This window comes from Sceloporus undulatus, chromosome 4, assembly GCF_019175285.1.
Source record: "Sceloporus undulatus isolate JIND9_A2432 ecotype Alabama chromosome 4, SceUnd_v1.1, whole genome shotgun sequence".
In the NCBI taxonomy this organism is placed as follows: domain Eukaryota; kingdom Metazoa; phylum Chordata; class Lepidosauria; order Squamata; family Phrynosomatidae; genus Sceloporus; species Sceloporus undulatus.
This window is the reverse complement of record NC_056525.1, coordinates 120449245-120474630: the sequence shown is the minus strand read 5'-3', so window position 1 is coordinate 120474630 and position 25386 is coordinate 120449245. Positions and strand designations below refer to the sequence as shown.

The 25386-nt window shown below is 41.7% G+C and overlaps 1 protein-coding gene across 1 annotated transcript in view; it reads left to right on the top strand.

Moving 5' to 3' along the window:
* Positions 1–24851, top strand: part of SMG7 (SMG7 nonsense mediated mRNA decay factor) — a 71228-nt gene extending 46377 nt beyond the window's left edge. Inside the window, 9 exon segments of the mRNA XM_042462962.1 lie at positions 7238–7382; positions 8597–8991; positions 10256–10630; positions 14975–15124; positions 17898–17978; positions 19102–19258; positions 21276–21446; positions 21558–21706; positions 22632–24851. Of these exon segments, the coding sequence (XP_042318896.1) occupies positions 7238–7382; positions 8597–8991; positions 10256–10630; positions 14975–15124; positions 17898–17978; positions 19102–19258; positions 21276–21446; positions 21558–21706; positions 22632–22745 (1737 nt within the window). The 3' untranslated portion in view covers positions 22746–24851.
* Positions 24852–25386: the final 535 nt, after the last annotated feature.

Below are 25386 nucleotides of genomic sequence, written 5' to 3'. Positions count from 1 at the left end.
GGGTATAGTAATGTGAACACTTTACCAGGAAATTCAGTTGAACCTCTGAATAGATATGTATCAGATTGTGCTGTGACGCTTATTCTTTCAGTGTGGTAAAGAGAACAAGAAATAGAAATTTGCCTAGACCCATTCCTCCCATACCAAAGACCTAGCTGTTGCAGCATGTTTAGATGAAGATGGAAGTGGACACATGGAAATTAAACACATGACAAGCGATATGAGACAAAAATCCCTCCAGGCAGGGCAGTGCAGTCAAGCTGTGATGGTTCTTGCTGGAGATGTGTTGATATGGACACCAAGTTTCTTGCAGGAAAGTGGGCTGTAAGTTTTTGTGAATTGACTTGCTGGGCTGAAATTCAGAGCTCATAATGAATGCAGCCACCCAAAGGGAAGGTATTTTTACCATACATCAAAGGAGTCACAGACAGAGTAGGCAAAGTGGTGAGGAAGCACAACCTTCAAATGGTTTGCAAACCAACGAAGAAAATCCAGCAAATGCTTCGCTCAGCCAAGGACCAGAGAGACTCTCTCACAGCTGCAGGAGTTTACCACATACCATGCAGCTGTGGACAAGTCTACATAGGGACCACTAAACGCAGTGTGCAAAACCAGAATCAAGGAACACGAGAGGCACTGCAGACTGGGCCAGCCAGAAAAATCAGCAGTAGCAGAACATGCCACAAACCATCCTGGGCATAAAATACTGTTTGAAAACACTGACATTCTGGACCATGCCAACCACTACCATGTCAGGATGCACAGGCAAGCCATTGAAATCCACAAACACAAACCACAAACAAATTTGACGTCGAAGGCTTTCATGGCCGGCATCCGTAGTTTTTTGTGGGTTTTTCGAGCTATGTGGCCGTGTTCTAGATTTTCTTCCTGACATTTTGCCAGCATCTGTGGCTGGCATCTTCAGAGAATGCTTGCCTGGAAAAAAATGGGTGTGTGTGTGTGTGTGTGTACGTACTGTGTGAGCCTGGCGAAATGTCAGGAAGAAAATCTTCTAGAACATGGCCACATAGCCCGAAAAACCCACAAAAAACTACAGTGTATAAATTATTTTATATGTTTTCTAGTGTGTTTGAAGTTGCTATATAATGCTGCTCAGAACTTGGCTTTGTTAGGTATAAATGATTATATGATGGCACCAGCTCTACCTCATGATCACTGCTACCTTATGAAAGCTCAGTGTTTTTAGTTGTGTTCTTTACCCAAGTGACCAGTGCAGAAGGCTAATATCAGAGTAGAAATTGTGCCTTTTAAACATTTTCCTTGCCCAACCTGGATGGGATTGTATTTTGGGTGGAATACCTCTGATGTACAGTGCGCCCGTGTTATACGCGGATGCACTTTACATGGACGTGAGCGTACACGCTGAAGCCGCGGGTGGCAGTGCATCCCATTCAAATGAATGGGGCACGCGTCCATGGCGCACCGCCGCACCACCCATACATGAGACCCATTGAAATGAATGGGGCTCCAGCGTATGCAGAATTAGCCTTATGCAGGGGGGTCCAGAACGGATCCCCACGTAAGGCAAGGGCCCATTGTATTTCTAGTGGGGAAATATTGAGCAGCTAGGGAGAAAATCAACTTGCTGTGGATAATTCTTTTACGAATAATCCCTTGTAGTATGTGATAGGTGCTGTTTTCTTAGAGCTCCAGCTAAAACTGTTTAGGAATAGTTGGTCTACTTTGCAGGTGAATCCATGTGGTTATGTTCCTGATGGCTGTTTGCATTATTATTATGGTTCAAACCATGCTTCAGTTATAGATGAAAACATTTCCATGCAAAAGGTTGAATTTTCCATGGTTCAGCTTTTCTGCATTTTCTTCTCCAGAGAAAAGGTGCAATACACCTTGCAAAGAGAGGAAACACCTCCAAAATATGTCTGAGGTAAAAGGAAGGCAAGGTTGACATCTAGCTGGTTTGCTGCTACTTGGTATTTCATAGAATGATAGAATTGTAGAATCAGAAGAGACCACAAGGGCCATCTAGTCCAACCCCCTGCCATGCAGGAATTACAATGAAAGCATCCCTGACAGATGGCTATCCAGCCTCTGTTTAAAGACCTCCAAGGAAGGAGACTCCACCACACTCCGAGGGAGTGTGTTCCACTGTCGAACAGCTCTTACTGTCAGAAAGTTCCTCCTAATGTTAAAGAAGGCTATCATATGACCCCTTAACCATCTCTTCTCCAGGCTAAACATACCCAGTTCCCTAAGTCTTTCCTCATAAGGCATTGTTTCCAGACCTCTCACTATTTTAGGCGCCCTCCTCTGGACAAGCTCCAATTTGTCAACATCATTTTTTAATTGTGGTGCCCAGAACTGGACACAGTATTCTAGGTGAGGCCTTACCAAGGCAGAATAGAGCGACACTATTACTTCCCTTGATATAGACACTATACTTCTATTGATGCAGCCTAGACTCACATTGGCCTTTTTAGCTGCCACATCACACTGTTGAGTCATGTTCAACTTGTGGTTTACTAGGACTCCTTGATTCCTTTCACATGTCTCGTTGAGCCAGGTGTCCCCCATCCTATAACTTTGCATTTCGGTTTTTTGCCCTAGGTGCAGTACCTAACATTTCTCTGTGTTGAAATTCATTTTGCTAGCTTTGGTCCAGCTTTTTAATCTATTAAGGTCAGTTTGAATTTTGCTCCTGTCCTCTGGGGTATTAGCTATTCCTCTCCATTTGGTTTCATCTGTAAATTTGATAAACTTGCCCTCTGTTCTTTCATCTAAGTCATTCATAAAGATGTTGAATAGCACTGGGCCCAGGACAGAACCTTGTGGCACCCCACTGGTCACCTCTCTCCAAGATAAAGAGAAGCAAGCCATTGTTGAGCATCCTTTGGGTTCAGCCAGTCAACCAATTACAAATCCATTTAACATTTGCCTTGTCTAACACACATTTTACTAGCTTGTGTGCAAGAATGTCATGGCGAGTCTTGTCAAAGGCCTTACTGAAATCAAGGTATGAAATATCCACAACATTCCCTTCATCTACCAAACTGGTAATTTTATCAAAAAAAGAGATCAGATGAGTCTGGCATGACTTGTTTCTCCGAAACCCATGTTGACTTTTTGTGATAATGGTATTCCCTTCTAAATGTTCACAGACTCTCTGTTTAATGGTCTGCTGTAGAATCTTTCCTGGTATTGATGTCAGACTAACTGGGCAATAATTGTTGGGATCCTCCCTTTTTCCCTTTTTGAAGATGGGTTCAACGCTTGCCCTCCTCCAGTCTGCTAGGACTTCTCCTGTTCTCCAGGAGTTCTCAAAGATTATTGTCAATGGCTCTGAGATTACATTTGCCAGCTCTTTTAATACCCTTTGATGTAGTTCATCTGGTTCTGGAGATTTAAATTCATTTAGATTAACCAGGTATTCCTGTATTACCTCATTACTTATTCTGTTCTGCATTTTCCCTATTGTGTCCTCTGCTCCATTTTCCTCAGGTTGAGCACTCTTTTCCTTTTGTGAGAAGACTGAAGCAAAGAAGGTGTTGAGTAATTCTGCCTTTTCTCTGCCTTCTGTTAGTATTTCACCATCCTCTTAACGTAATGGAGCTACCATTTCCTTCTTCTTTTTCCTGCAAACATACCCAAAAAGCCCCTTTTTTCTGTTCCCAACCTCTCTAATGAGCCTGAGCTCATTCTGCTTTTTATTGTTGAATCATTGACCTGGTACAGACTGGTGCCAGTACATGCACTACAGTGGAGCGTCTGCACGTTACCGAACCCTACCTCGCTGTCCAGGCACCATCATGACTCACCCCCATCCACATAGGGGCCACCATGATGACGTACATGCGGTGCAACATCCAAACAGCGTTGCATGGATGTTACCAGTGTGTGTGAGTTGGCCAATGGCACCCCACGTGTACCCTAAAAAGAACCCACTGGGAACAGGTTCTTTTTAGGACTCCCAGAGGCCGCACCGATTGGTTACTGTGGCCTCCATCGGGGGCAGAAAGGCGCAGCATCTTGCCACCCCTTTCTCCCCGTATTATTATTATTATTATTATTATTATTATTATTATTATTATTATTTCTTACCCACCTCTCCCCATGGATTGAGACAGGAAACAACAATTAATATACACATCAATTTAATAGAACAGAGGATAATCCACTTTTAAAATCAATTTAAAATTCACAAATTAATAAAATCTGGATAAGCCTGCTGGAAGAGACTGGCCTTTAAAGCTCTTTTAAATTCAGATAGCATATTAAGTTGTCAAATCTGTTCTGGCAGGTCATTCCACAGTCAAGGGGCGGCTGAAGAGAAAGTCCTCTGATTGACAGTTGCCAACCTAGTCCTGGGCCTGGCTGACTGGAGTAAATGTCCACCAGAGGACCTGAGAATTATATAGGAGGAGACGATCCTGTAGGTAACCTGGACCCAAACTATGTTGGCCTTTAAAGGTAATAATCAACACTTTATATCTTGCCCAGAAACTAACTGGGAGCCAGTGGAGTGATTTTAATACTGGTGTAACATGATCACTACTGGGTGTCCCAGTAATCTACCTCGCTGCCATGTTTTGAACTAGTTGGTTTCCAAACTTGGAACAGAAATAGCCCCATGTACAGCACCTTGTTGAAGTCCAGCCTTGAGGTTACCAGTACAAGCACTACCATCTTTAGGTCCTCCAGCTCTAGGTAGGGGCACAGCTGGTGTATCATCCGAAGCTACTAGAAGCACTCCTGACCATCACATCTATCTGTGCTGTCATTTGAAGTAACGGATCCAGACGCACCCTCAGGCTGTGAACATAGTCTTTCAGAGGGGGAGTAACTTCATCCAGCACTGGTTGACACACCACCAAACCCAGCTTAGGACCTTTGACAGTAAGCACCTCTGACTGTCTGGATTCAGCTTCAACTTCTTTTAAAAAGATCTCAAACTTTATAGACTCTCCATTTCTGCATCTCTTGCAGCTGTTAAAGACATGAAGTTCTCTGACAAGAAGGTGTCAAAGAAAATAGGTCATAGGTATGCATCAGACACCTTGGGCTGTAGGTCGTACACCTCTTATGTTCTGTGCAAAAGATCTAAAAAAGCCTGGCCTTCTTTTTCCTATCTGTGAAGTAGCTTTCAAAGGAATATTTCTCACAGAGAAATCAAGGATATGTATGTGTCTGGGTGTTGCTCAATCCATTCATGGTCTTCTACCTGATTTGCACAATAAATAAAAAAATGATATATAGATTTGAATTTGTGGAAGTAGAACAAGATTGGTGTGAGAGAAAAAGACTTAAATGGTGGGAGAGTAGAAAAAATAAATGGAAATAAGGAGAGGCACCAAGTTCAGGGTTTCTAACTGAGGTAGAGCTGAATGAATCATGAAGGGGACGAAGAGGAGAAGAGAGACCAGCAAAGAAAGTGGAAGGCAAGGAGGGGTAGTCTTAGGATGGGAAATGAACTGGGGCTTTAAACCAGGCAAAGAGAGTACACCTTTCTCTGCTGTAGTTCCCAAACCATACAGTTTGCACCATTGAAGCTTATGATAGCCTGCAAAAGGGATTGTGGTTGTATGTGTCTCACAGTTACAGTGGTGCCTCGGGATACGAAATTAATTCGTTCCGCCATTCCTTTCGTAACCCGAAAATTTCGTAACCCGAAATACTCCGTTAGCACTGGAAAGCCTATAGCAGCATTTGAATTTTGCGCCGAAATGAATTTCGTAACCCGAAAAATATTTCGTAACCCGAAACAGTTTTTGCCAATCCGACTTTTTCGTATCCCGGAAATTTCGTAACGCGATCATTTCATATCCCGAGGCACCACTGTATTTTTAAAATGCATATGCAGTGAAGTGCCATATATACTCGACTATAAGTTGACCTCATGTGTAAATAGAGGGAAGGTTTGGGGGATTTTGGTATGACCTGTTGAGGGTAAAACTTTAGGGTCATGTAACAAGAGATCTAAATGACAAAGCAAAGCAAAAAGATGCCAAAGAGCTTACAGAATTCCAGCAGGCATAATTGTTTGTGCTCACACGGATGGGAGAATAGAGTGGGGTTAGTGCTTCTAGGACAGATTACACTCTTGCCTTTCACCAAGTGATGGGCCTTTTTCTAAAATAAAGAAGAATACTTCGTTTTGCCCAGCCTACCAGTGTTTTTATTGTGCTTCTTTTTTGTCCTGCGTGATGGTTGGAGTTCTTGTGCAGGTATCTGTCCATGTGTGTAGGTTTTCTGTATATTGTGGGATGCAAATGTTGGTTAGGTTTGTGGATGACCAGGACATCCAATAATGGCACTGTCCCTTCCTTTTCTTTTTCCATTGTGAATTGGATGTTAGGGTGGATGTTGTTGAGATGGTTCAGAGACACAGCCAGATCTTCTTCTCCATGGCTCCAAATGATGAAAGTGTCATCCACATATCGGAACCATTTTGTGGACTTTTTTGGTGCTGTTTCCAGGGCTTGCTTTTCAGAGTGTTCCATGTAAACATTTGCTATAACAGGGCTCAGAGGGCTTCCCATTGCTACCCCATCTCTCTGCTTGTAAAATCCATTGTCCCATTGGAAATGATGATGATGATGATGATGATGATAACATTTATTTTTATTTTCCCGCCTCTCCCAGGTGGATCAAGGTGGGATTACAACCCAACAGTAACAATAAAATACAAGAATAATTTCAAACATTAAAATAGTTAAAAACAGTGCAGTCAATATTTATAAGATAAAATCTTCTGATCCTGGATAGAAGAGTGAATTATGTTGTTACAGAAGATTTGGGTGGATAGGCTTGCCAGAAGAGATCCGTCTTAACTGCCCTCTTGAAACCCTCCAAGAAATAGCTTGTGGTGAGGCAATGTTCAAACAGGGCTGTTATGTCTTCCAGAAAAATTTGTCAGATGAGTGCCATGGTGTCCATTATGGAGACTTTGGTGAACAAGGAGACCACATCAAAGCTGATTAGTATGTCTCTTGGTTTAAGTTCAAGGTTGTTTATTTTTCCTATGAAGTGAACTGAGTCCTTGATGTAGTGGGGGGTTGCCCTATATGGGTTTGTAATTGTAATTGGCCAGAAACTTGTCCAAGTCATATGTGGGGGATCCAATGGCACTCACTGTAGGTCAGAGTGGAATAGAATCCTTGTGGATCTTGGGAAGTCCATACAGTGTTATCATCTTAAGAAATTGCGGGAAAGTAAGCTAAGGAATACATTTCATAATCCTTTGAATGGCTTGCCTTCCTAGGTCAAATCCCAGACAGAGCTGAGGAAGACTCCAGTGTCTGAAGCTAGGAAAACACCAGTAACTCAATCTCCAAACCAGGCGAGCAACTCCCAGTTCATCCCCATCCACCATCCAGGAGCTTTCCCCCCGCTTCCCAGCAGACCAGGTAAAAAACAATTGGTGACATATGATTAAAGTTGGCTATGGTAAAGAAGTGTTCACCTTTTGCGAAACTGGAACCTGAGTGGGTGTGATTTTGTAGATGCTTAGTGCCACAATACATAATTCTTATTAGGCAAAGATTTGGTATCTTTTCCAATCTCTGAATGACAACTGAAGCACCCTTTTTCCACATGTGTTAAATGGGATGTCACCTCATGTATAATTTCTCTCCATTTCTGTAGCTGTGGTGGAAATTCTGTTGCCACAAAATGTACACATTTCCTAATATGGAGACTAATTTTTGGTGTTGGAAAAAATAATGTACACACAAGAATATGTGTAAGAACTGCAGGGAAATTACAGAAGCAAACCCCAAGGACCTGCTAGAATGTTGTACTCCGTTGTTCCAGAATTGTCCCCATGAGAGAAATGGAGTAGAGCTACACACTTGTACACACAATTGTATGCATACACACATTTCACTTTCTCCAGGCGGGAAAGTAATACAGTTGCCCCTTGCTATCTATGGGGGATCTGTTCCATGAGCCACCCACCCCATTCCCGTATAGCAAAAAACATTGGACCTTAAGTCCCATTGTTTTCAGTGGGTGCGCGCATCCACTTACACATGCCCATTGAAAAAGCCAGGGCTTGCCAAACTGTGGATAGCAAGCCCACAGTTGATGTGGGCACACTGTACTGAAACAGAGCCTGCATTTGAATGTAGGATCTTCTTTGCTGTGCAGAACGAAACTCTTTAAAGCAGTGGTTCCCAGCCTGTGGGTCAGGACCCCTTTGGGGGTCGAATGACCCTTTCACAGGGGTCGCCTAAGACCATCAGAAAACACATATTTGCATATACCAATGAAAATAATTTTATGGTTGGGGGTCACCACAACAAGAGGAACTATATTAAAGGGTCACGGCATTAGGAAGGTTGAGAACCACTGCTTTAAAGCTTGAGTTGACAGCCAAGCTCCTGCAGAAGTTTTTGGTCTACAGCTCACATCAGCCAAAGCCAGCATAGCCAATAGTGAAGGATTAAGAGAGCTGGAGTCTAAAAACATCTGGAGATCCACTAGGATTAGGGGAGGGAGTCAACAGTGACCATACATAACCCTGGAGAAGAGGTGGGAAGTAACATCTAAAAGGCCTTTTAAGTATATCTTACTTTAGAATTTCCTGTTTTAATGTGGATTCTTTTATTTATTGTTTTAGGCTTCCCACCTCCAGCTTATGTTATCCCTCCACCTGTTGCTTTCTCTATGAGCTCAGGATACACCTTCCCAGGTGGTGTTTCTGTCCCAGGAACCTTTCTTCAGCCTGCAGCTCATTCACCCGCAGGAAACCAGGTGCAAGCTGGGAAGCAATCCCACATTCCTTACAGCCAGCAGCGGCCCTCAGGACCAGGCCCAATGAACCAGGGACTTCAACAGACTCCATCCCCTTCTCAACAGTCCCTTGCATCCTTACCAGCTCAGGCAACAGCACAGTCTGCAAGCCAGTTACAGGTCCAGGCTCTGGCACAGCAGCAGCAGCAGCAGCAACAGTCCCCTACAAAAGTTGTGCAGGCCTTAGGAAAGAGTCCTCCACACCACTCGGGATTCCAGCAGGTGAGCTTTGTCAGACTAAACCTTCAAATGGCAGGGGTGTAATAGGAGACCCAGAATCTAGACTAGTGTAGAATAATCAGAGTCTTGATTTGGAAAGTATTGGTTCTGTGTTCATATATGGTTCACTTTGATTCTAGTATTGGGTTTTTTGCATGCTTCACAATGGAAAGTTACAAACAGAAAAGGAGTTGTTGAAAGAAGGTACAGTCTGAATATGTTTGCCAAACTAGAAACATAGTTACAAGGGAAGGACAGAAGGGCAATGTCAGGCACTGTTATTAATTATATTTGTGTGCCTTTTATATACTGTACCTAAAAGCTCTTAACACAATAATTTTAAATTTTTTACTTTAATACAAGCCTTTGCTAAAGCTTTTTTAAGTCTGCAATAGCCAGCCTGTTTTATATTAGTTTTTTTCCCCCTCTTTTTAATAATACCAACTTTCCTTACATGATGTGGGTAGTAAGGACTGTTGCTAGATTATGCCTGTGAAGCACCTGGAACACTTGAAGGCACTATACAAATGTTAACCTATTATTAATTTACAGCTTGCAATGATAAAGGAGTTTTGGCCAGTGCAGCTTTTCAGACTGTGGGATTGCAAATGTTTCTGCATAGAATCTTTTTCTGTTCATGTTGAAAAATGATATTTTTATGATTGTAAGGTCTTCCGAACTTTGAACTCAAAAAGAAAGCCATATATTGGAGGATTTTGCTTAGCAGAACAGAATGGTCTCGGGCAGATATGGAGATGAGGTGCACATACTCTTATGATAGATAATAGACTCATAGAGAAAAGCAAAGAAGTATTTTTCTGTTCTTTACTCCTGAGGAATGTATTTATTAAATCAGAACGTTCTCCCATTTGGTCAGCTGTGATGTAGAAGAGTAAAATCACATACAGTGGACCCTTGTTATAAACTGGGCTTTGGTTCCCAGATCCCCCATGTATAACAAAATGTATGCTCAAGCCCCATTAAATATAATGACATAGCAAAATGGTGTCCCTTATAAAAAATAGAAAATCAAGGTTTGGTATTTGAAATTTATACCTTTTTTTGAACATTTTCAAACCGTGGATGCTTGAATCTGTGTATAAAAAATCCGTGTATAAGAAGGACCGACTGTATTACTTTTGCAGGAAATATGATAAGTATGACATTTTTCATGTGAGTCTCTTTGTGGCTGGAAACTCCAAAGAGTTATTTTTTTCTGCGGCTCTCCAGTTTGTTAAGTTGAATACTCTGCTGTCTTTGTTCATAGTATTCCCAGGCAGACTCCTCCAAGCAGCTCTGGAACTCTCCTCAGGTCCAAGGCCCATTGGGGAAGATCATGCCTGTGAAGCAGCCCTACTATCTTCAGGGCCAGGATCCCCTCAAACTGTTTGAACAGTCATTGCAGCCTCCCCTCCTGCAACAGCAGCAACCTCTAGAGAAGAAAATGAAGCCTTTCCCCATGGAGCCATATAACCAGAATCCCTCAGAGGTCAAAGTGCCAGAATTTTACTGGGACTCCTATGGCATGACTGATAACCGTGTTGTGATGGCACAGCAGCAAGCAAACATGGACCGCAGAGGGAAGCGTCAGCAAGGAGTCTTCCGCCCAGAGCAGGATCCTGTGTCTAGGATGGGTTTTGAGGTAAATCATTTACTTAGCTGGTGAGCTTCAGACAAAGTATGGTTAGGCAATAGTTCCCTCTGTCCTCAAAATTCATTTCAAATGGATCAGTTTGTACTAGCTTTGGGCAGGAGGAGGTATTAGTACAGGTGTGTGGGCTAACCATTTCCCTGCCATATTCCAAGAATCATGAATAAGAAGCACTTACTTTTCTGACTTCTTGGTTCTACCCACTAGCAATAGTTATAAACTGTTAAATGGCTTATTGTCCTATACATATGTACAAAAAGTACTAAGCCTCTTGGCTTTTAAAAATAAATCAAACTCCAAATGGACTGGCTTGTTTTGATAATATTGCTTTTGCTAGGAATGAGCCAAAAACAGGTTATCAAACTTTTGCAGGCCTGTTTCCAAGCCACAGAAACTCCCACTTCTCGATTTCTGACAGTTCGAGTTAATTGCAGTACAACTTGTCAGTCTCACTGCAAATACTCAAGAGGTGAAGCTGTAGACAGGAAAGCCCCTGCATTGTCTACAGGGTAGATGGTTGCTCAGTTATTAGGGCCACAGCTGCATCCTTTCTTTCCCAATAAAACTGCAGCCATGATCCCCTTGCTGCTTCTACAGCTATGCTGAGAAAGGGCATATTGTACTTACGTATATAGTATGGTTTGTTTCTTAAAGAAAAACTATGGCCTGTTACAGACAGCCAAAATAAAACTGCTTCGAGTCACAGTGGAGGTTTGGTGTTTCAATGATGCATGCGTCTTAAGAGTCCAGAAGTCGCACCAAAGCCACGCTCCAGCCCTAAGGACTGGAGTGTGTCTTTGGTGTGGCTTCTGGACTCTTAGGACGCATGCATCATTGAAACACCATACCTCCACTGTGACTCGAAGCAGCTTTATTTTGGCTGTCTGTAACAGGCCTATATATCATCAAAGAATTCTGCTTTTTTGCTATTTAATGATGAGTGTTTCAATTGAGTTTTAAATATTTTTACGATCTGCCTCCTCAAATCTTTGTCTTCTTATAACTGGAATGCTGTGTTGGGTGTATCATCTTAGCAAGAGGACAGGGAAAGAGCACCGTCTTGTGGAAGTTGAAAATATGGACCCGAAGCATGAATTTGTTCCAGAACTTTACATATCAATATAATACAGAGGCTCTCAAGTTTTATCACAACTTTCCTGTAGGAGTTAAGAAATTGTTAGATACTTCTCAGGTGAAAAGTTGAATACAATCTGACTGCACTGGTAAAGCAAAACCTTCCATACAGATGTAAGACATGACTGAAGCTTGCTTAGCATGAATTGTTAGGATTCTTTGGACAAGAGACCGCCAAACTTATTTTGAAAGAAGTTGGATAGGGGAGGCACACCTACCTGCCCTATGTGTGTGCCTCCACATGAGTGGGCAGTCCAGAGATTGAAGAATTTAGCATGACTCTTGTTTTTAAAAATAGACAAAAACATTAGGAGTGGCCTTGACCTAACATTGGAGCTGGAAGCATGCAGCAAGCAACAACTGATGCATTTACTCATTTGCTTGCACATGTTTACAGTTTCAGGTGCATGGAAGTTATCAAGCCACACAAGTATGTAAAAAAAACAAAAAAAAATTATCAGCAAGTCACCCCCAAAAGCCCTGATATCATTTTCATTTCTGTATACACTAGGAACCCCATTGTGGCACAAGGTGGCCATAAAAATAGCCCTGATAAGTGGTTCCATCTAACAGTAGAAGATAGATACAAACAGCTTCCTTGTTTTTTGGCACCTTTTTGCTCTGTCATATCTTTGCCACTTGTACGTCATCACAATTTGTTGTACTGCACTTAATCTCTCCTTATAATTGTAGACCAAACCAGGAGTGCAGTTGTTGTGTGTTAGTACTTGTAAGAAAACAGAGTTAGGGAGTCAGTTATCTTATTTTCTTCATTGGTACTTGTGTACAGGTGTCCACTAGGACATTTTAAAAAGATACTACTGTGGCCCACTGACTGGAAAAGATCAATATACATCCCCATCTAAAATAAAAAGGGAACACAGAAGACTGCAACAACTATAGGACCGTAATGTTAATTTCCCATGCAAGCAAAATTATGCTCCAAATTCTACAGCATATACTCCAATCATATATGAAGAGAGAAATCCTAGAGGTGCAAGCAGGATTCAGGAAAGGAAGAGGCAGTAGGGACCATATTGCAAACATACAATGGTTAATGGCACGCAACAAAGAATTCCTGAAGAAAATCAGCTAGACCACAAAAAGCTATGGTATGCTCTTAAAGAATTGGGAGTGCCACTACATTTGATAGTCCTGATGAGGAATCTGTAATTAGGACAAGCAACTCCTGTGAGAACAGAAAAAGGAGAAACAGAATGGTTCTCATTTGGCAAGGGATCAGGCAAGAATGCATTCTGTCACCTTACCTGTACAACTTGTGTGCAAAAAATATCTTACAAAGAGCAGGTTTGGACTCAGAAGGAGGAGGAGTGAAGATAGCGAAAACAAACAGCAACAATCTGAGATATGCAGGTGACACCATACTGTTGTTGTTTGCTTCCTTCAAGTCAACCTGGACTTGTGTCCCTGAGAATGAGGTATCTCCAATCCCCCAATCCGCTACCTCTCTGCTCAGGTCCTGTAGGTTCAGGCCCGTGGTCTCCCTAACTATCTGGCATAGTCTTCCTCTCTTTCGACTACCTTCTACCATACTAGTGGAAAATATCAGAGACTTGGAACAATTACTAAGGAAAGTTAAAAAATAAAGTGCAAAGGCAGGCTTACTGCTGAAAAATAAGAAAACAAAAATAATAACCAAGAGGATCTACATAAATTCAGTCTAGATAATGATGAAATCAAAACAGTCAAATATTTCCTGTATCTTGGCTCAAATATTGATCAGAAAAGAGACTGCAGTCAAGAAATTAGAAGAAGGCTAGGAATGGAAAGGGCAGCTATGAAAGGACTAGACAAGATCCTAAAGTGCAAAGATATATAGCTGAGCACTAAAGTTAGAATCGTCCAAGCCATCGTATTCCCCATCACCATGTATGGATGTGAGAGCTGGACAGTGAAGAATGTAGACAAAAAGAAAATCAACTCATTTGAGATGTGGTGCTGGAGAAGAGTGCTGAGGATATTGTGAACAGCCAAAAGGACAAACAATTGGGCTCTGGACCAGATCAAGCCTGAACTCCCCTTGAAAGCCAAGATGACAAAAATGAGAATACTGTATCATACTTTGGTCACATGCATGACTCATTACAAGAGACAGTAATGCTAGGGGAATTAGAAGGCAGTAGAAAGAGGAAGATTGCATGCCAAATGCTTTGACTCAATCACGGAGGTCAAAGGCCTGAATATACAAGGCCTAAGTAGAGCAGTGGAGGACAGGAGGTCTTGAAAATCTCATCCACAGGGTCACCATAGCTTCACTCAAGGGCCTTTAATAACTACTACTACAGAACTGAGGGAGCCCTGGTTTGTCTTGGAAGAGGGAGGCCAAACAATAATATCTTATGTGAATGGATATTCATGTATTCTTAGGTTAGTTTTACTAACCCTCAATATGGACTTTATCCCAGCTACTGCAGACTTGAGTCATTAGAAGAGAAATGCCGCTTTGATTGACCTGTAGCAGAAAGGCGGGATACAAATTAAAAAATTATTTTTATTTTATTTAAATGCTGAACAGTGGGAAACAAGTGAAAAAAGTAGTAGGGATGAGGATGGGCCAAGCTCTATGAAAGGAGCAAAAGCTCTGATCCTGTTCAAACTGGCATGCTGCACAGTATCTAACAATGTTTAAATGGAAATGTTTAAAGGGTTCAGACTCTGTGCAGGTAAAATGTACCACTAATTCAACCAGCTATGAATATAGGGTACACTGCATTCTTTTTTCTACATGCAAAACTACCAAGATACTAGGTAACTAAATAACAAAATGCCTTAGTTTGTTCATGTTACTAAGGGTGGTGATAGTGGCTGCATTCTCTATAAGTATAGATCGCTGGGTGATTTTTTGTTTGGTTGGTTTTTTTGCCATCTGTAAATTCCTACTTAACGGGGAAGAAGAATAACTCCTAGAGCATAAGAGAACAATTTAAGTTTGTTTGCCTCAACTTTCTCTTTTCTCTCCTTGCATTTTTTCTTGTCCTGCTCCTTTACCTTTATGTGCCACTTTTGCATGCTGGCATATCTGTCCTTGCATTCTCTTTTCTTGTATATTAGCCTGCCTTGCATTCCTTTTGCTTCTTTGGGCACCTTTCTGTTCCTGCAGCCTCCTTGCTTTTACCTGCTGGTTTTCTTGCTTTCTTTTCTTTCCTTGCTACATCTCACTGTGCTCCTTTCTGTCACTAGGACCCCAAGAGCTCCCCTCTGCTTCCTCCGGACCTGTTAAAGAGTCTGGCTGCCTTGGAGGAGGAGGAAGAGCTGATTTTCTCTAATCCTCCTGATCTTTACCCAGCTCTGCTGGGGCCTCTCGCCTCTCTTCCTGGACGAAGCCTCTTTGTATGTATTTGACTTAATTCTGCTGCTTCTCCCTCTAATTTTGGCATATCTTTTTTCTTTTTATTTCCTGCAAGGGCAATAGGATATGTCAAATCCGTGTCCCTTGCTAAACCTTTTTGGGAAAATGAAATACAGGAAGAGCTTATAGGGTCAGGATAATGGAGATCTGCTGGGGTGGGTGTGTGGAAGCAGATTTAATGCTGTTGTAATACTTTATTGATCCTAGGGTTGTTACTTGCTGACCAGAGGGCCATTATGATATTCCCCCCACCTAACATTGGCTCTCCTCTGCCCCTCTACACATTAATGGGCCATCTTAATTTTCAAGGTTCACTTAATTTTCAAGGTTCACTGATGAGTGGAAGCAGCAGGAGAGCTTTTGCAGCTGCACATGTTCCTGCCACAGACCTTTTAAGGAGTCACAATCTCAAAGTGAGAACATTGGGACTTTAGGTGGCCCAAATCTTTATCTCTTGGCTTGCTGAGAACTCAAGTTTTATATCTGTCTTGTGCAAAACTATATAGGCTCTCTTCTTTAGAGTGTATCAGAGTATGGATGAACAAACCAGCATCTAAAGAGAAAGTCAGAGGTTAGAAAAGAGAAGTTAACTTTTAGTTTTGCACATACTTAGTGAGTTTTGATGATGTGAAGTGGTGTTCTTGTACATCTCACATCATAAAGATCATAGGGTGTGTACATGTCATCTGTTCTCTCTTTTGAGAAATTCACAAAGTTGCTTGAGCATTACCTTGCAGCATCCACACAAACAATCCACTTATCCCCCTGTGGATGCCTGAGATGTCTTTAAAAACTCACCTGCTTGTGCTAAGAACTGCCTTTCTGTATCAGATGAAGGACCCCTATTTCTGCAACAACAAAACCCTAGATACCTCTGGTAGTCCACAGTTTTCCTATCCCCACTGTCTGGTATTCAAGAGTATACTTCTCTGCACTTAAAGAAAAATTAATTATTGATAGACATATTCTCCAAGAAAGTAATTCATTACGTGTGATGCGTTGGCATTAATGAGAAAATTATATGAGTTTGAAAAACAGACTGTCAGATGTTGAAGTTGTGCATTGTATGGTATTTGTGCACTTGTATGACAAGAGGAGAAGTATATTAGATTTTGCTCTTGGGTTGGGGTGAGAAAACAGTCATAGATAAGAGGCTTCCTTGCTTTTATTTCAAAAGCCAAACAGAATAGGTCTGATAACAGCATAGGAGAGCAAATTTTTTGATACTTGGATGAAAATTCAAAGCTTGATTTTCCAAATGTTTTCACAGATTTAACCCCAGAGTATGATCACATGTATTGTGAAAATGTGACTGTTTTAGTCCCCAGAGTGTTAGTCTTGCACACTTTATCATGGAAGATAGCAGTCCTTGAGGTGTCCCTTTTCCTACTATTTGGCATGTCACCTCCTTCTCCAGGCTGAACTTTATCACAGCTTGCTGGGAGAATTAACATGAGTGGGTCCAGTGGTTTATAGGAAACTAGAAGTCAAAATCTCTGTGAAGTTGTGAAAAGTATTACAGCTCTCATGTGGAGACAGCTTGAAGAATACCTCTGCCTAATGGGATGGCCAAAGCCCATGAGCTGCTCCACGTCAGTGCTGGCTGTCACCAGGGATGCGATGCAGGCAAGGACAGCATCTGTGTTTGGGATTACCACAGAAACAAAGAGATTTTTTTAGTATTATGGCTACCATAGACATCACTAACAGGAGTTTGTGGTTTTTTACTTACTTAAATTAGCCCTCATAAATTGGGTTAGAGGCATGCTCTGGCTTTCAGTAACTGCAACATATAGGATGGTATGTAGATATAAGACAGTGAGAGGTTACAGGTTGGATCCAGAGCTGCCCTACTAAAAACACAATGGATTCTTGTGGTAGCAGAGGGAACTAGGAGCCAGCAGAGCCTTACAGCTGGAAGAAGGCAGTAGGGCAGTGATAATCACACATTTTTCATCTCCCCAGCACCGTTTTACACATTAGTCTGAAAGATTCCCTCAATGGAATGTAATAGTTTTGGGGCACATGAAGGAAACCTAGCTGAGGATAATTGGCAGAAACTTTTTTCAACTATGAATGCATCCAGTTCTCGGAGTTCTTCTTCTATGCAACTCTGGGTCCAACTCAATGAGTGGGGCACTTTGTGGGTGGGGCGATTAATGCAAAGTTATCTATGGAGTTGTATAGAGGGGTATCTATTTTTATTGCCATTTTTATTGCTATTAATTATGTTTGATTGATAGAAATAAAAATAAAGCAAAAGTAGCTTCGTTTTTTAAAAGAATAAGACACTAAAAGTGATATATGATTTAATGATTTTTTTCATTTCAAAGAGCATGAGATGGATCAAACAAGTTGAGATTTGGAGATACAGTATAAATGGCCTATGCTGAGAGGATGTATTTATTTATTGCATTTGTTTCCCACCTTGAATTCTAAGCAACATGTGAATTGCTCCTGAATCATGATAGTATGACTTAATAGTTCAGCATTTGGATATTTATATTGCCTTACTGACCAATGCATATTCAGAAGCCACCACATTTCTTATAAGATGAACTGAGCATATAGAAATCATGTAAATTGAGCATCTGTATTGCCATGCAAAATATTTACTATATTTCCTGCTCTCAACACTCTTTTGGGCACTTTAGTGACAGTTATGAGTGCACTGGTTTCATGTAAAAGAGTCATCTCAATCATTAGTGGATTACAATGCCTAATGCTGTCTTTTCTTTCTCTGATTTTCTGAAGAAATCGCTGCTAGATAAACCATCAGATCTGATGTCTCAGTCACCATCTTTCCTGTCCCTCACAGGCTTCTCTCTTAATCAGGTAATTAACTGAAAACACCTTTTAAATCTTTTCCTGATGGATAAGGCCATGGGTTCTTATGTTAATTTTTTTATAGGTCATACTTCTTAGAGAAGTCTTTAAAAATACATACCTGTGCATGAACTCAATTGCTTCAGCTCACTTGCAGGTAGAACCTGGGGTTGCTCCTCTTTAGATCAATCTAAACAGCCTCTGAGTAATGCAGGTGATTCTAGGCTAGAACATGTTAGATCTCTATGTGCAAAAACAGCTGAAGGTTTTGTTTTGACTACCTTCACATTTTATACTGTGGGTTATATTGGTCTCATCTGGCAATCACATTGGGTGGGTTTTTTGTTTGTTTGTTTTGGCGGTTGCTTATGTAATTTGGCCTTCAAAAGGATAGTGTATGCATGTTGAACTGGATGTCTTAATTCTAGTGTTTGTCAAGAGGAACTTCCAAGTCTAAATGCCACTATGCTGTACAGAGTAAAAACAGGATTTTCTTATTCCTTTCCTTTCCTTCATTTATATACCGTCTTTCTCCCTTGGCTCTTGATAGGCAAATTAATATTTTAGGTTATCTTCAGTCTTAATACGGGTAAGAAAAAGAACTGCTTGCTTTTATAGGAGACCATTCCTTATATTTCTGTGTGAATATTACTGTCCTAGGTGTACCTTTTAGGGACAGATAATTCTGCTGCATCTTTGTACTGTGGGTGTTTGAGTGACTCAGTCACACCCAGTGCAGAGATGTGGTGGAATTCTCCCCACTCCCAGGAGAGAATGACTTCCAAGCAGTTAAACCAGACCAGTGGAAGGTATAGAGGTGCAACAAAGAACCTCTTCTCAAGGTGAGTCCTTGAGGTTTACAAACATCCTGTTTTTAAATGCTTGTTTCTCATGGCGTGGTAGGAGTTCTGGTTTGCCTTCACATACAACATTGGAAATGACTTGGGTAGAGTGTTGGATTTAGACATCATTGATGTGAGAGCTGAAAATTTATTTGTTTGCCAGCTGAAGTAAATGTTTTCTGATCTGGCCATTGAGTCATTGGGCACAAGCAAAACTGATTTCTCCTACCATTGCAGTAATGTATTGGAGTGTGTCTCAGATTCCCGTTTAACCTCTCTGTCTCCTGCAGGAAAGATATCCAAACAGCATGTTCAATGAGGTTTATGGGAAAAACCTAAATGCCAGCACAAAAACAGAGGTCACTCCTTCAGTGGGCCACCAGGAGACTTCACTCTACTCTCTTTTTGAAGGTACTCCATGGTCTCCATCTCTTCCAGCCAGCTCAGGTAATACTTGTTCATACAATATTTAACTTTAGCAATGCAGCACCCCCATGTTGGCATTGCTCCACATCATGGTTTATGTTTGCCATGGTAACAGAGAGCATAGTTTCATCTTTACCTGTGAGGCACATAAACACCATGTTCTACAGCTGTTTGTTTACTTCATCCTCCCCCCATCCCCATCTTCATTCACTCTCTATATTTTTACGGTACAGCAGCCTCTGGAAGCAGCATGATGATACCTGTTGGGGTAGTAAATTTACAGCGCAATAATAATAATAATAATAATAATAATAATAATAATAATAATAATAATAGTTTCTTAATTCTGATATAATGTCACACCAAAGTGAAATCTCATTAACCTCTGTTTGTCTGTTCAGGCAGTAACATCATGCCTGAACAGACAAACCATCATCACATCATCACTGTCTCCAAAGGAAGAAATATCATAATCTTTTATTTCATTCTTGCACGAAAGAACAAAGAATTTCAACTGTTTTCTTCTTGCTGGCCAGATTGCAAGTGGATTTGTGTATTTTTCGATTTTTCCCTTGGCATTTTAAGATATTTTTGGAAAAATTGGTTAGTGCAAAAATCCCTTTCATTGTGCAAAAAAAAATCATTAAATGCAAAAAAAGTCTCATAGTGGTTGCCTATTTTCTTGATGAGCTATCCCCAGGATGAGGAAAAGTTAAATTTATATCCAAGGTGATGATTCAGCGGAGCCACTGCAAACTCTGCTTTGAATTATATAGCTAGATTCTTTGTGCTTTCTGTTTCCATGAATATGCATGAATTCTAAATTAAGGATCAGCAACATCTGTATTTTGTAACATGAAAGCTTACAAGTTGATGCTATAGTCCCTCTTCAGGAAAAAAAACATACCCATAGGCATGATCTTGAAGGACAGGACAAGTGTTCTCCTAGTGTAGCAGTATGGAGAACATTTTTGTAGAGCAGTGTTTCTAAAATTTTGGTCTTCCAGATATTTTGGACTTCAGCTTCTAGATTTCTTGGCTAGTATGACCAGTGGAATTCTGGAAGTTGAAGATGCAAACATCTGTAGGACCAAAGAATGGCAACTGTTGCTTTAAAGTCTCCTCTCTTCTGCCTTTCTCCCTTTTGTTTTCTGTCATCCACCTCCCTTCCCATTATCCTAGTTGTTTCTTAGAATTAAAGAGCTCCTTTTCCCCCACTTCTTGAGCCTGTGACATAACAGCCTCTTTCAAGATGTCACAGATGGAACAGAAGTTTCTAACACATCTTTAAACTCTCATGCAAGATTCTGGGTCACCTCCATAGAGCTGAAGGATATTTCTTCTACATATTTATATCTGTCCTCATTTTGCAGAAGGTTCTTGTTTCCAGTATAGAACTCTACCCTTTGGACCATGTTGAAAACTGCTTTTTGGCATACTGTCATTTCTTGGTTGTTTGGGATCCATCTTTTGGGTACTTTGGGTCCCTGGACTTTACATTGGTACAAAAGTCTCCTGTTCACCTCAGCAGATGAATGCAGTTCATATGAGCAGTCTTGGGTTTTACATATTTTGCCCTTGAGAAAAAACATTCATCTAAATTATGAGTCCTATATTTCGGTCCAGCCTATCTTGTGTTAGTGCTAACATAAAGTCTCTTTATGATAAACATAGCTTAGTTAGTTTCCATCCCGTGGGGAATTGTTTTGTTTGCCATATTTGTTGACAGATTTTAGTTAGAACTAGAGTAGGTTCTGTCTGTAGTTTGAAGCAGCTCTATTGTTATGCCATCTGTTCTTGGTAATTTCTTTCTCCCAAGTGATTTGAGTGCAGCTTCCACTTCACTTTCTAAAATTTGTCTTCAAATGATTCTCCGTTGAATGAATCTGCCATTCAGTTCTTAGAGCCCATAAATACACCACCCATCCCCCAGTATTTGTTTTTTGTTAGTTGATCTGTTGCTTTTGGGGGAGTTGTTTTCTTTTTACACCTTAAACATAGACTTTGTTGACTCTTTTTCTAAAATTCTACCTACCAGATCATTCAACACCAGCTAGCCAGTCTCCTCATTCCTCTAACCCAAGCAGCTTGCCAAGCTCTCCTCCTACTCACAACCACAATTCTGTTCCATTCTCCAACTTTGGACCCATTGGGACACCAGACAACAGGGATCGGAGGGTAGCAGATCGGTGGAAGACAGATAAGCCAGGTGAGCAGAAGGGATGATTGCATCAGGTATAATTTAAGTAGTTTACTGGATCACTAGGTATTATTTGAGTAGTTTACTAGATCACTGACTTGTTGCCTTTTTCTCTTTTAGCAATGGGAGGATTTGGCTTGGACTACCTTCCAGCAACATCTTCCTCTTCAGAGAGTAGCTGGCATCCAACCAGCACTCCTGGTGGCACCTGGTCAGCTCATGGCCCATCCATAGAGGATTCATCAGCTGTGCTTATGGAAAGCCTGAAGGTAGGATGTGTATTGGAATACAGGAGCAACAATTGAAAGGTTAATCTTGCTGTTATTTGTTACAGCAAAACCCTTTAACACTAATAATTTGCTCTCTTTAGGGTTTCTTGTTGTTCGGAAACATAGTGCAGACATGTTGTTGAGTGAAATATATTGGATGAGGCCCTAATTACAGGTTCAGATTCAGCATCTAGCTTGTATGCTAATAACTCAATCAATACAGGGACAGGCTATTGTAGCACAAAGAGTTTAAGTTCACTGATCTCCTTTATGATGTAAGGAAATTATTTCACCTGCTTTAAAAATGCTGTTACTTTGGTTGAAACTGATTTTAACGAGATATGTCTTAAGTTAGGAAAGTCTGAAGGATCGCACATGGACTGTAACTATCAATTCACTACCCTGTAGGGGAGACATAATAAAAGCACTCTTTCAGTTGCTCTCTGCAGAGTAAGCAGCAACAGAATGTCTGGGCAGAATTCCTTGTTCTGCCACTCAACCATGCAGACAAATGGCTGGGGTATTTATTTATTATTTACTTTATTTATTTGCTGCCTTTCTCCCAGACTGTGACCCGAGACAGATCCCATAACTCATTAAAGATATTTACAAAAAGTTTAAGACCAATTTAAAACACCACATGATAAAATTTCAATTTGTTACCTTAAAAATAAACTGTTTTAAGGGAGAAGCTGTTCCTTGCCGCTGTTTACAGTAGAGTTGATGGGTTTAAGAACCCTTTGCCTATACAGTGGCTTCTAAAAGAAAAAGCTGTTTGGGATTAGGGATGTCTCACCAGTGAACTATCATTTAGAAATACTGGAAAAAGTGAAGAAGTTAGTACTGTATGAGGATAAGCGTAGGTGGTCCCTTTTTCCATTTCTACTTTTACAATCATCTTACATACTGCTGTTCTCATTTTTAGTCTATCTGGTCCAGTTCCATGATGCATCCTGGACCGTCTGCCCTGGAGCAGCTGTTGATGCAGCAGAAGCAGAAGCAGCAACGCGGGCAAGGTGCCATGAATCCACCACACTGAGAATGAAAGAGGATGGCAACCTTTGCAACCGAAAGCTCCATACATCATGGCATGTTGGGTTTGCAGGACTGTCCCACACAGTCCTGTGCGCGTGGCAGCCCTCTCTTCTGTTCCTTGCCGTCAGGAGGGCGTAAGTGCTCCACCAACCCACTGAGTGTGCACGAATATGTCTGCAGTGCAATGGAAAACCAACACCAGGAACTCTCCCATCCCTCTGGGGCCCTCTGGAGGGAGAGAGGGACTGCTGTTTGTCTCACGGTAACCCGATATCACCGCCTCTCACCTTCTCCATCGTGCATGTCCCCAGCCACGTGGGAAAATAAAAAGCTGAGAATGAAGAGCAGATGGGAGAAGCCACTGAGAACTTCTCGATCCTTCTCCTCAATTTTGGAGAAACCAATAGGAATCTATTACTGATAGCTTTGCTGACTGAGAATGTAGTTGAAATTTATTCCTCAACATCTAAATTTCTAATTATTACTATCTCAGTAGTAAGATCACACTGAATTCTTCCATACACAGATGTGCTTTGTAGTCAGTGTGTAGCAATCCCTCCAGTTGCTGGTCCAGCCAGAGGTGGGTGGTGGTAGATTGGATGGGGGCTAGTTTTTTTCTCTCCTGGTTGGATAAGGAGTTTTCATGAAGGAGAAACTGGGCCCTCTAGCGCCACTTCCACCTTTTCCTCAAAGGCTATCTCTGGAAAACCCCAATTGGGTCAGTGTTTCCGGTTCGAAGTGTAGTGGCCACTATAGTGCCCTCCCAATGGGCCAAGCAACCACTGCTGTGGGGTTTTAAGTTAAATGGTTCAGATTCCTGTACATTTTATGATAGCGTAGTGACCAGCCTCATGAGATGGCAAGCTGGTCTGTGCATCACAGCCTGACTCCTTTATGTAGGTAGGTAGAAGCTTTCTGTGTCTCCCCCCCCTCATCCCCCACCCCCTTTTTCTTCCTTCCCTTCACCTTGCTGGTTGCTAGTAGTACTATTCTTCATATACAGCATCCCACAGAGTTCTAGCAGGATAATGCAGAGCAAAGGAGTTAATCTAGACAGGATGATGTGTGCAATCCCCCCCTCCCGCAATAGGTGTGTGCCCACTCCACAAACTCGCACACACCTGTAGGCACAGGGTTCCAATGCTCGAATGGAAATTCAAGGCAACAGAGGACATATGATGTGGAACCCACGCACAGAAGCCAACAGTCCCACTTGCTCCTACAAGGGTGCAGAAGAGGGTCAAGGGTTCTACTTGGTATTTATTGAGCAGAAAGAAGACAGCAACTCTTCTTCTTGCATAGGACAAAAGGACAGCATTTCTTTTTGTTTCCCAGGGTAGCTATGGAAACAATCTAAATGTTCAAAACTGCTGCAGTTGCAGGGGTGTGTGTGTGCGTCAGTTCAGGATCTGTGAGCCGGGAAACAGCTGCAGAGCAAAGCACATCCAGGGTCTACAAGTGACGCTGGAGTTGGGGAGCAGCCCCAAAAAGACTTTATATAAAGGGAAGCTGTATGCATAGTGCTCTCTCTCTCTAGGATAGGAATTGGACCCCATATGCCTCCCCATGCTAGCAGTGTTGCTGCTAAACATGTTTCCCTCTTTTAAAGAAAAAAAATGGAGAAAGTCTCAAGGATGAAGTTCCTGCCTTGGTTGTAATGTTAAGCTGAGACCCTCTGTGCTTCTTTGGCTCCCTGCCCCTGCTTCCATACCATCCCCTTCTCCCAGTTTGTGTATTTGAGCTGTGCACCTAAGCAGCTGCAACATTCCAGTGTTTGAAATGCCACTAATTCTTGCACCCTAGACAACCTAACCAGGTTCACCATCTCACTCTCTCAGCAGTGCCAGAGTCCCAGCCTGTAGGCTCCCATTTCTGCATGAGAAATCTGGTGTTTGGAATGTTTTCTTTTAAGAATCTTTGGGGGCAGGGTTCCTTCTTTCCCCCATATACCCCTGCCCCACTGTGTCAGGAGCCTCAAAGGAAGAGGAACCCCCAGCAGAGAAAACTGGTTTGTGTCGTAAGCTTCTTTTGTGTTTTCGTCTGTCTGTGCGAGACCTGCAGCTGCTGAACTCAGCTTTTGCCTTTAATTAAACCATGTTCTCTACAGCCAGCCTTGTGTAGTAACATTTTCTTTAATCACGGAGCTGCCATTAATGAAACTATTGATTCCCTCCGCTGCCCATTTCACAAGAGGAGATTCCACACTAACAAGACATCATTTGCTCAGAAGTGACAGAGGCTTATCAGATCATACAAGCTCTGATAGGAATAGCACACAGGGGTGTTGATAAAGCATGGTATACTAGTTTATACTGCAGATGGCATGTCAGTGTTTATTGGAATTTGCTATATATCATTTCAGTTAGGATGATGGGATAGCTGGGGATGACCACATGCTAGGGCGTTAAACAACGAGCAAAGAAGTTGTCAAAATCCTGGCTATTCTCTATATGTGGGGAGGGGTAAAAATCTTGCAGCCCTCTATATGTTGTTGGATTGCACCTCCCAATAGCCATAGCCCACTGAGCCAGTGGTGGGGAATGCTATCAGTTGTAGGTTTAACATCTGAAGGGTCACATAATTCCCGCCCCTCCTCTGGGATGGTTTTGCAGTCAACCATCTGGAATTGATGTAGAATCATTGTC